The 12819-nt window shown below is 32.6% G+C and overlaps 1 protein-coding gene across 5 annotated transcripts in view; it reads right to left on the bottom strand.

Moving 5' to 3' along the window:
- The window catches only part of NOX4 (NADPH oxidase 4), a 255234-nt gene that overhangs the window by 10581 nt on the left and 231834 nt on the right, over window positions 1–12819 (bottom strand). For 4 of the 5 annotated variants that reach the window (XM_074217078.1, XM_074217079.1, XM_074217080.1 and 1 more), the window contains 3 exons: window positions 11909–12017; window positions 8420–8488; window positions 7152–7252 (listed from right to left, as the gene is read on the bottom strand). In XM_074217078.1, the coding sequence (XP_074073179.1) occupies window positions 7152–7252; window positions 8420–8488; window positions 11909–12017 (279 nt within the window). The other variant, XR_012474419.1, reaches the window with a different exon arrangement.

Consider the following 12819-nt stretch of genomic DNA (forward strand, 5'->3'; position numbering starts at 1 on the left):
AGGAGACAATCCATATTCTAGTGCTGTTTAGATTTTATTCCCACCCCATATTTTCAAAAGGGTTATAGAATTGTCAAGAGAATATGCATTAGCTAAGATCTCTGTCCACCATAAAGCCCAGTTCACTATTCTATGCTAAAAATGGACATAATAAATGTTTGTCGAATGAAAAAACAACAATACAAGTTAAAAAGTTTAAAAATAATGTTGAAAATTGTTTTTATATGTAACTGTGGAAAAATTAAATACTAAATAAATAAATACAATTAATTAGCTGTTTAAAATAAGAAATATAAAGGAGGAAAGAGACCTGAGATTGAATCTGACAAAACATGGAGTATATATCAGTATTTAACTAATTAGAAGTTCATTTTCTTTATCTGTAAAAACACAATACCAATATCCATATTAACTACTTCCCTGTAAAAATGCTTTTTAGATTATATATATATATATATATATATATATATATATATATATATATATATATATATATAGTTTAATATAGTATAAATCGGTTTTGCTTTGTTTTGCTATTTTCCTATATAGACCTAAGTCTGTCAGGAAGTTATAAATCCCACAAGTGTAGTCCTAAATTAATTACAGGAAATCTGTCTACACCTCATTGAATTTTCAGGGTGGTCTCATGAAATCTTCCAGTTAAAATGTGATGCTTTTAATTTATTTTTTCTCAACTCTTCTTCTCTTGGACCCCCTATCCTGAAGGTGAAAAGTAAACAGTACAGAATAAGGAAAATGTCAAGGAAAGAGGGAGGAGTAATGAGGATCAAAGAATAATTTATAGGAAAATTATATAAAATTTTAAATAAAATAGGATCCTTGATAAAAGAAATGGTATTTTATTTATTTTTGTATATATAGCCCAGGGTCTAATTTTCATACAACAGGTACCTAGTGAACATGTGGTTACTTACTGAATGAATGAATACAATACATCTCATATGAAAGCTAGAAATTTGGGGAAATTGAGAAGCTAAAGTATATGCATTCTTTTAATTTTTTTATTTTAGGCAAGTCTTTATCTTCTCTGACTATATTTTCAAAATATCTTCAATTTTCCTATTTATTCATCTAATTTTGGAATTTTAATATTATTGCTATTATTTTAATATGCATAAATTATTTTATTGCATAAAGCAGTACAAACAAATGTTGGTTCACATAAACTTCTATTCCCCTCTTTTCTTTCCATTTCTTTCTATTTTTGTGGCATTTTTGCCTCCAAAAGCAGCTGATGCATCAAAAAGTTTTACCAATCTTTCCTCAAATACTGTACTTGAAAATCTAGAATAAATGAAAAATTTTAGTTGATATAAAGGATAGACTGCTAGAATTAGAGACAGGAAAATATAAGTTCAAATTCCATTTCCAAGACTTATATCTGGGTATCCTGGACAAATTATTTAATTTCTCAAGGTCTTAGTTTCCTTATCTGTAAAATGTAAAGGTTGGACTTGGTGAACTCTAAGATTCCATTCAGCTCTACAGCAATAATCCTTTAAAGAATGATCCCACTGCAGATAGTGTAATACAAAATGTCAGCAGCAGATGGTGCACATCAGCTCCATTGAGACAATTAAAAACTACAGTCCACTTTCTGAGCTACTGCCCAAGATGTTTTGTTTTTGTTTTCAATTTAAAAAAACACAGCAACTTTAGAAAAGAATAGCAACATAAGCCAGCAAAAAAGCAAGAACAATTCAATAATTCTAGATGAATTAGCTATAAATGACACTATTCTGTTATACCTGATTTTTCAATAAAGGAATTGCAAGAAAGGAGACATGATTCCAGGATTCTATCCCTGGTCAGAATACAAATATCCTCATCAAAAGTTGGTTCTAAAGATAAAAAGCTGGTAGATACCATAACTAACTTAGAAGTGTCAAGATAGACTAAATTTTACTTTACCTAGCTTTTGATCTCCCACATTCTCATGCCAGATAGTATATATAAAATAACATGCTCATATCTGACAGGAAGACATGCATGGGGGCACATCATTGGAGGGAGTACATACACCAATAACTTCTTGGGTCAGGGAATGTTTTAATTTTCTCCTACAATCCCCAATTCCAAGTAGAATGGTTAGCACATTTAGGATAGATTGAGTAACTAAAAGGAATACTGACAATGATAAAATCAGAGAGCCTGAGAATTCTTAGAGGACTATCTACTAAGGAATTATATTTTCTTTTGGGGATGTGCAGTGTCAAGACTATAGATAGTCCAATCTGGTTCATTTGAATTTATTTTCCATTACTACTGTTTTACATAATTTTCTTTCATGTTATGAACACCCTTTTCTGCTCCCCTTTTATGATAATATCATAGACATTCCTTTTTCAAAAAGTATTTTCAAGTATTTGTACAAGTTAGTTTTTAACTAACTTCTTTTATACTTAGGGTCTAATGTCTGAATTCCAGGTCTGAATTATTTTCTGGCTACAGGAATAAAAATTGTTTGAGGCAGAGGTGATCAGATGCTGTTGTCTCTTGTGGAAAAAAGCTGAAAACAAAATCATGTCTTTTCCAATTAGTGTATTTTAAATAAACTGAAAAAGTCACCTGTGGAGATAATTCTCTAAAATTCCCATTCATAATGTCACATTATGGCATGGAGTTCTTTGCTCCTTGATTCCCACTATGCTATAACAACTATTATTTTAATCTTTGGAACAGACTGAATCTATTTTCTGAGGTCTAACTTAGTTCATTACAAATAAATATACCACAAGGAAACTGACCTCTTGATAAAGATTATTTTTCATGAAAAATCTTTAAAAAAAAGATAAATATACCCACTTATTGCATAAAGCAGTAAAAACAAATGTTTGTTCACATAAACTTTTATTCCCTTATTTTCTTTCCATTTCGTTCTATTTTTGTGGCATTTTTTGCCTCCAAAAGCAGCTGATGCATCAAAAAGTTTTTACCAATCTTTCCTCAAATATTGTACTTGAAAATCTAGAATAAATGAAAAATTTTGATGGTGGAAGAGTGATAAGAAAAGGAACTGAGCATTCTATGATATACATATTTTGTAGAACATCTACATACTATAATTTGACTATTAGTGCTCAAACTTTGGGAAGTGCATGGAATGAGGCTTCCAAAGGCTGGGCAGGTATTTTCATTCTGATCTCTAGTGGTAATGTCTAAATTCATAAAATCACAGCTCCATTGGAGTACTGAGATGAGAAAGTTCTATTCAAGGCTCAGTTTAGGTGCTACTTCCTATTAGAAAACTTCCTTGAGTCACTAGTAATTAGTGCTCTATTCTTTCGTATTCTATTTTTTTATCGTATTTTTACTCATCCGGTTGCTTGTCATATGCCTCTTAGAATATAAGATTTTCAAATGCTAGGGAATGTTAAATTTTCTCCTTTGTATTTTCATTGCTTTTGAGAGATTAGTAACATTATATACATAAATTGAAATGAATTGAAATTTAATCATTTAAAATCATTTTCCTACTTTAAGTGTTTAAAAGTAAAAATGCAAGTTTCATCAGTAAAATAATCAAGTTCATACGAAACCTGCAATAACCAAGTGAGAATTGATAGCCACTCCACTATAGATGGAAGGGAAAAGATGAGGTAATGATTATTGTTGATAGCCACATACCAAATCAAAAGAGGTCTGCATCATTCTCCAATTTCTAGTTCTCCCTGACTCTAGGCTTAAAATAAAGAAAGCACTCACAGAAAAGTGGTCATGTTAGTCCTTAATAAATTTTACTTAGAGAGAAACAGTGCAGTGTTAAGAATAAAAAAAAATCCCTCTGTTCTGTTGTATTGAGAATATCCACACTTTGGGGAAATAACTCTTTCAGTGTGAATAGCCTCAGAATGAAGTTCACACTGAGATTTCTGCTGCTGAAAAATAGTTGAGAAACAAGGTACATGAAGTTTTAAAGTGATGTCTAAGGTGGCTGTAAACTAAACTTACAGAACTCCAATATTTACTAAGTGAACAACAACTGAAAAAATATGATTAATTAAAAGTTTAAGATATGTATCAATTCATTCCCTATACTTTTAGAACTATAGTCTCAACACATGTTTTGTTCTAAATGCTTAAAATGAGAAAATAGATCAAAAGATGTTAATTGACCTTTCAGAGTTACTATGGATGAATAACTAAGTGAAAGAGGTGGGACTAGAAAGTAGACCTTTCAGACTGGCAATCCCCCCATTTTATGCTATAATGCTACTAGCTGTTGATTATAAAAGTATAATGTGTTTATCATCTTCTTATTAAAAAAAAGAAATCTGAGGTGTGATGACTTTGAGACCAGAGGGCCTGAATTCAGGTCCTATCTGATACTACCTGTAGATCCTTGGTAAATAATTTAACTTTAAGTTCTCAGTGCTAAAATGAGCAGGTATATTGTATGGTCTCCTGGGGCCCTTCTGGACATTAAATGTATGATTCTATTAACTTATTCACTAGAGGAGTATGGATAGATGAGTCTTGACTAGCATGAATTTTCCATCATTTATGTTTTTATAAGGACACAATACTATACTATGTATTCTTGTTATGAATGTCCCTTTCTTCCTACCCCTTTATATTTTATGAAACTGTAATATCATAGACATTTTATTTTCAAAAAGTATTTTCAAGTATTTGTACAAGTAGCTTTTAACTAACTTCCTTTGTACTTAGGGTTTAATGTTTGGATACTGGGTAAGAATTGTTTTCTGGCTAGAAGCAAAATAACCATTTGAGACAGAGGTAACCAGTTTCATCTAACTCAGTGATATCATTGGATATGACACCATCATGTAAAGAGATGAGAGAGAGAGAGGGAGAGAGAGAGAGAGAGGGAGAGAGAGAGAGAGAGAGAGAGAGAGAGAGAGAGAGAGAGAGAGAGAGAGAGAGAAGGAGGAAGAGGAAAGAAGAGGGAAGGGGAAGGGAGAGGAGAGAGGAGAGAAGCAAAGAGAAGAGAAGAGAAGCGAAGCGAAGAGAAGAGAAGCGAAGAGAAGAGAAGAGAAGAGAAGAGAAGAGAAGAGAAGAGAAGAGAAGAGAAGAGAAGAGAAGAGAAGAGAAGAGAAGAGAAGAGAAGAGAGGAAAGGAAAGGAAAGGAAAGTGAAGGAATGAAGGAGAGAAAAGAGAAAGGAAAAAAATTGTATTTTCTAAAGCTACTGATCAAGAGTGAATTGTTGACTCAGCTTAGCAGTAGCTGGTATGTTTACCAAGAGAACAACAACTGAAAAAATATAGTTAAGTAAAAGTTTGAGATATATATACATATCAACTCACTGAGAAACAAGGTACAGTATGGGATGAACAAAAAATTCAACCTGGGTAGGGGAATGAAGATAAAGAGTTGAAAAGGAATTAAAAGAAAGATTGAATATATTCACAGAGAGTGCTAGAACTGCCATCTAGATGGTCTTGAATGGGGAGTCAGGAAGGCATAGAAAAAATAATTTGCCATTAAAAAAAGAAGTCATGATAATAGAACTTTAATGAGGTTGGTGCTTGGTGGCTAGGTGCGCTCAGGAAATCCAAAACTTAAATGCATATTGAAATCTAAATGGAACTAAGAACTATGAAGAATATATATATATATATATATATATATATATATATATATATATATATATATATAAAAATTTGTATTTTCTAATGAAAAGAGTCAGGAGATGAGGAAGAAAAGAAAATATTCCTGAAAAATCCTCAAGGAAGTAACCCTTATCAGAACAGCAAAATAAAGATGAGCACTTCAAGTCAAGAGCAACTAACTGAGTGACTTGATTCTTAACCTAAGTTCTCTCAAGTGTTATATAAGAGACTTAGCCTAGGTTCAGTTCAGTTCAATTTAACAGTCTTTAATTGCCTGCAAGACAAAAGGCACTGTGCTAGGTCCTGAAAATATAAAATTCTTTATAATCTACTTGAGGTGAGGGGAGATATCATATATACATATATATATATATATATATATATATATATATATATATACACATATATGTGTGTGTATGTGTAGTATCCATAGTAGAGTGTGAAAAAAGCAAAGGATTGACCCAGAAAATATTCTAAAAGTTGAAAAAAGAGAATATTTTCAATTAAGGGAAGTGATATAGGGAGTTATCAGGAAAGCTTTCCTGGAGGAGGTAGGAACTGAATCAAGTTTACATTAATGAATGGCAGCTAGAGACAACAGGAAACAGTAGATCTGTTTGATATAAAATGTAGAGGATAATAAGGACAATAAAATTAAATAATGATTGAAAGGCAGATTGAAATCATATTATTAAAAAGGCCTAGTTTTAATATCATGCATTTTATAAGCAATAGGGAGACAGAAGCTTTTTCATTTGGCAAATTTTGTGGTGAGACTTGCACACAAGGAAGATGATTTTGGTTGTTCTGTGAAGTATAACCTGGAAAGGAATACTGGATAATCATTAATCAAAGGTTCCTGAACAGGAAAAGTTAGATTGGGAGATTTTTTTTTCTTGTAAATAGTATTTTTTCCAATTACACAAAAGAACAACTTTCAAAATTCATTTTTTATAAGATTTTGAATTCCAATTTTTTCCAAAACAAAAATTTAGGTTCTCTCATGGGATGAGTTTTTAGCTTGACATGATGAGATATAAGTGGACTTACTCTATTATTTTTTTGTTTATTTGGGTCACTGAAGTACATAATTGCAACATTTCTATGTGTAAGTTTTCATTTCTTTTCTTTTAAGATTATTTTAATATTTCATTTCTTTAAGATGAATACTATTTACACATAACTTTAGGATTTTCAAAGCATTTTGAAATGTTATATGATATTATCTTCAAACAACTCTGGAAATTAGGAGCTATTATTATTTCCATTTTACAGATGAAGTAACTGAAGTAGACAGAGGTTAAGTCAGGCACCTGAATAGTGTCCAAGGCCAGAATCACAATCAAACCTTTGTGACTCTGGATCTAGTACTCTATCACCTGTGCCACCTAGCTGCCATCTAAAGTTCATCTTAAAAAAGAAATATTCTAATAAAACAACCTAAAATATTGCATTTACACTAGCTATTGTGATACCTTAGAAAAGCAAGCACAATGAGGGATAATATTAACTTAATCACTAATCACATTTCAGCATCCTATAGAAGCAGTACTTACCCTCTATTACATTTGGCTATTTCATCAAAGAGAAATTTCCATCGAGGTCTTCCAATAAAAAGTCTAGAATTCAGTGGTTGATACTTTTCACCAATTATTTTCTGTCAAAAAAATATAATGTTCCATTCTTCATAAGTTAACATATTTTTTGAGATAACCTATTGCTCTGACATTATTCTTACTAATATCATGGCTTTCTAGCAAATCACTGGAAGGAAGATCATTTAAAAATTAAGTGGCAAGGCATTAAAAGCTACTTTTAGGCATTATTCATTCCCTTTTTCACTTTGACTCTTATAGTTGTCTTGAATGACATTCTTACAAATTGCTGATTTTCTTGGGTTTGTTTCCACAATTTTTTAAAACAACTATAGTATGTGACCAAAAATGTGATCTAAATATTCATTCACAACATAGATATTTTATAGGTATTGTTAAAACACAAAGATTAGTGTCATAGCTGACTCATTATACAAATGAAATATTACAAATTTTGGAAATATATTCATAGTCATGACAAGCTTAATATAAAAAGAATAGTCTGAACATCTTTGTGCAATTCAATTTAACAACGTATACTACGATCTCTCAAAAGATATCTATTGGCTAAATGAGGCTTATAATTGACAAAAGAAAATGGGATTGAATAAGGGGGTTAGAGTAGAGAGGGATATGATGTTGCTAGCAGGCAAATTACTGTACAGGGAATTGAGGCATAAATCAGGACACAAACGTGATAGAATGCCATCTAGTCATACCTACTGTAGGATAACACATTAATGAAAGACAAAAAATTTTTAAAGTCAAATCATAACCATTGGGCTAAATCAAACCTAAAGCACTATGGGAATGTAAGTTGTGGTTATCATTATTTTTGTGCTTATTGATGCCTAGTTACACATGTCTGCATTACACTTCATTGTTGGATTTTCCTGTAAGGAAATTAAAAACAAAGTAAATTCAACTTTCCTCTACTTTGCCACAACCCCCACCCCCACCCCAATACTGAAAACCTTCATGAAAACATACCTAGTGATAGAAGATGAATGTAGACCACTGGAAGGCATATGTGGTTTCAAGTATAATCAAAGAATTTTAAGCACAAGACTCTGAAGAGAAGGCCCTAGTGACAGAATATCTTAAAAGTGCATTGAAAGATAAGGCTTTTTATTTGATGTCTGCTTATTTAAATTTCCTGAGGGCCTTAGTTACTCCTCTTATCAGCCCTGATAAGTCTACAGCAGTTTAAGACAGCCTTAGTCACATACCTGTAGTCCATCTGTTTGACTGAGGTACAGCTGAATGTTCACGTAATCAGGTCGGTTCTCCTGCCAAAGCTGGGAAAATATTTTTTTAAAAAAAGATACCTGAATGTTTTATTTTTTCCCTGTACACATTATTTCTTGTCAAATTCTAGGTTTCTATGATTTCAATTTCTGCCAATAGCTAGGACTTACATATTACATTACCAGTTCTGTATAAATATCATTATAGATACTGAGGAAGATACAAGATTTAGAGAAGATATAATTTCTGACCTTGTGGAGTATATCATTTCTAAGTATATTATAGAAAGGTAAGAAGAGGTCAAAAGAAGAAGTCAACATTCAAAGAATGAAATAAAGATGAAGAAATTGGGGATATTTGAGCTGTGTATTAAAGGATTGAAAGTAATTTAGTAGGAGAAAAGGATGAAAAAGAATACTCCAGGAATAGGGAACAATGTGAGCAAAGATAAAAATGAGGAAATCACAGGGGATTTAGTTATTTCCTAGAATCACAAAGTTTCCTCTGAGATTATTTTTTTGTTTCTATTTCATATGTATATACATGTTGTCATCCTCATTGGAATGTAAGTTCCTTGAGAATAAGGACAATGTTTCTAAGCTTTTTATATCTCCAGTGCTTAATACAGTTTTTGAAACACATTATTAAGCATTTAATAAATGTTTATTGATTGATTGACTGACAGGTAACAATGGAAAAATATGATTATAATAATTAGTGAAGGCAGAGAGAGAGATGCAGAGAAAATGGAGATAGATATTAAGGGAAAATCATTTCAAAAATCCAAATAGTTTATAAAGATGTCTTGTAGAGGGTTTTCACCATTGCTAAGTAGATTTTATGGAATTTCACCCTGATTATATTTTTGAGTAGGGGGTAGGAACCAAATAGGGTTTCAAGGTTTCAAATGAAGGAGACTGGGTGATGATATAAACTCAAAATGTAGGAGAAGAAGGTATAAAAGACAAGATCAAAAGTTCAGTCTTCAACATTCTGATTTTTAAATTACAATGAGAGAAATCAAGAGGCAAGTATTCTTTAGATACTTATAATTAACAGGTCTGAAAGTCAAAAGAGGTCAGAGCTAGAAATATTGTCTTGAGAGTTATTTGTTACAGAGGTGGTATTTGAAAGTTTGAGAGTGAATGGAATTGCCAAGGGAGAATTTAGAAAATGATCTTGGACAGGTCTTTAATGGAATGCTTGATTTAAGAGATCAAAAAAAGGGATTTGCCCTAGGTCACATAAAGAATAAGAAGGTGAGGCTGGATTTAACCTCAGGCATTCCTGAGTCCAAACTCAGTGCTACATATTATTCACTACTAGAACTGAACTGAAAAATAAGGATTAAAAATATGTTACCAGTTACTAAAAGGATATTGTAGGCTTTTAAGAGAATTGTTTCATTAAGAGTGGTGAGCAAAAAAGTTAGATTGCAAAGGATTAAAGAGAGAATGAATAATGAGAAAGTATAGGCAAGAGCTCAATCAACAAGAATTTATTAGGGTTCATGCTGGGAGTACAAAGGCAAAAACAAAAATCCCTGCCCAAATTGTTCCTGGGGAGATGAGATGTACATATACATAGATATATACCGTGTTTGTGTGTGTGTGTGTGTGTGTGTGTGTGTGTGTGTGTGTGAAATAAACACAAGGTAAGTTGTTGAAGGGGAGGCACCCCCATCTGGGAGCATTAATCAAAGACACAAGAGATAATACAGGTGAACTAGGCTTTGAAAGATGTTAGAGATTCTATGAGACAAAGGCAAGGAAGGAGTACATTCTAAACATAGTATATATGGTCTGTGTGTCAGCCCAGATATAGGAGACAAGAGACAGGAGACAAAATCATGTGTGAGAAATAGCGAAAATGGCAGTTTGGTTTGCAACAGGATTGTAAGTAGAGAAAAGTGGAAGTCAAGAAACTAAATTGGAGTTAGAGTGACTTTAAACGTCAAAGATTTTGTATTTGATTATATAGGTAGCTAGTGAAGTTTACTAAGTAGTGATTTGATCAAAAATATAGTTTAGGAAAATCACTTTTGACAGCAGTAGAGAACAGATTGAATGAAAGAGAGCCTTGAGGAAATGATAGTATTTAAGAGGTGATTGCAATAGACCAGGAGAGAGGCAATTAGCTTTTGAACCAGGATAGAAACATATGAGGAATCTATGTACGTTTTTGAAAAGTTACAAAGATGATATATTCTTAATTATCAGTAATGAATAATATTTTTAGGTCTAATAGCTATTTTGATTCTTTGCTTCTATCCATTCGATTGAAATCAATTAAGAAGCAAATATAGGTTACAACCCAGAAAATGGTCTTTAATTTACTCTACAATTTTCAATTACAATTCTTCAGTTAAAACTCAATTTAAATGCCACCTCCTCCATGAAGCTTTGCTTGCTAACCTAGGGCAGTAACAACTTTTTCCTTGGCCCTCACATAACACTTTTTCTTAATATTCCTCTATTGTATTCACCAGGCATTATTTATTTTGTATTACATGGTAAATTACTAATTTTGTATTGTAATTGTACATGCTAAATTGTAAGCTCAGGTATTAGTAACTTTGTCTTACCTAAATTTTGAATCTTCTTCAGTACTAGGGAGAGTATTCAGTAAATGTAGTAGGTTCAGGATACAGTGGGGGCTTAAAAAGGTTTATTGAATTGAATTGTTTGGTATCTACCTAGTCACAACAGAGAAATATTGTACTTTAAATTCGGTCCCTAAGGTTCTTCAGGACAGGTATATTGATATACCTGTAGACCAGATACTCCCTAAAGACATGCAGTAAAAGCCAAATAGATTTAAAATCCTCTTTAGAAGCCACAGGATGGTTATCACCTTCACAGGGCTGCTGTGCAGAAAGCTTTGTAAACCTTAAAGTGTTATAGAAACATGTGGTTATAATTAGTAAAATAGCACATGGCAGAAGAAATTTAATAAAAAATTTTTGTTGAATGAATTATGACAAAGAAGAATCTCAGAATTTTACAATTAAGAAAAGATGGAAAAGCAGGTCCTTTCTCTCCTTTCTAAAATGTTGCCTTCAACAGAATGGGGGAGGGGGAAGAGAGGTCCTCAATTTAGAACTAGAAGATGATCCTAAAGGTCATCTACCTTTCATTTTGCTGACAAGGAAATTGCAGTGCAGAGAGGTGCAAGTCTCACCAGGAGTGAATGGCTGAGCTCCATTGTGAGATCTCAGGTCCTTTGCCTTTCAATCCATTGATCTTTCCATTATCATGCTGTCCCTACCCTTTCATCTCCACCCCCCATAACTCTGTTTTTCTTTGGTTTTTCATAGAACTTCATGATACATTAGTCATCACTGATAACAATCCACATGATTCTTTTGAACTGTCTTCTAAAAGGCATAAATGAAAGGCCAATAACAGAAAGAGTTGGCATTTATTCCCTGGGGAATAAAAGAACACCCATAAGTTACTTGACCAAATTACCTTGTTATGTAGCACACAGAGTAAATCTGCAAACCAATGAAAGGACTGAATGTCCCTGCACACCCAGATGAAATACAGTCTTCTAAGCTTGTATGGTCTCCAGTCATCCCTTCGAAGTCAAAATACCATGTTAGGGAATAAGACAAAAAGAAACCAATAAAAGCATGCCTTAGAAAATTTACTTACTATTAGAAAACAATAAATAGATAGAGCAGCCTATTTTCATCTCATAGTCTGAAGATACATCAATGGCTGATGCCCCCCCCCATTTATTTAAAACAAAACACTTACCAAACTTCTATATAATATTGCATGAATCCCAGGAGTAAAACATTATTTACACCTGATGACTATCTGCTATGTATCATATCACCTGTCTGGTAAATCAATGCAAAAATAACCTAACATAAATCTGAATAATACCAGTCCTGAGCTCTTAAGGTGAAAAAAAAAAGAAACTGGATTTCTCTGAATCATGGGGTTGGAGAGATCTCACTCCAAATGTCATTTGATCTTGACCTGTCTTCTGAGAAATCCCACCCCAGAACCCATTCCAGAAAATGGGTTGTTTACCCTAATTTTAAAAATCTTCAGGGGAGAATATTGCACAATGTCCCTATGTAATGGATTCCAGTGTCACACATTCCAAGAGTCTGTGTTTCTTTTTTATTTTGATGATGAACTTGTTTTGAGGTTAAGAATTTGTTCTCCCAACAAAGGAGATATCCAAGTAGTCTCTAATGCGCTACTGAAAACAAATTACTCTGGTTTAGGAAATATGGGTATTATTCTAAGTATCCCTAATGTTCCCAAATTTGCACAGTGCATCTGATGGATTGAGAGGAGAGAAAAACATAATGCACATAAATATATTTTTCTCACTGATTCTCTATTTTACATTCTCCAAAATG

The sequence above is a fragment of the Macrotis lagotis genome, chromosome 1 (genome assembly GCF_037893015.1).
Source record: "Macrotis lagotis isolate mMagLag1 chromosome 1, bilby.v1.9.chrom.fasta, whole genome shotgun sequence".
Classification (NCBI taxonomy): Eukaryota; Metazoa; Chordata; class Mammalia; order Peramelemorphia; family Peramelidae; genus Macrotis; species Macrotis lagotis.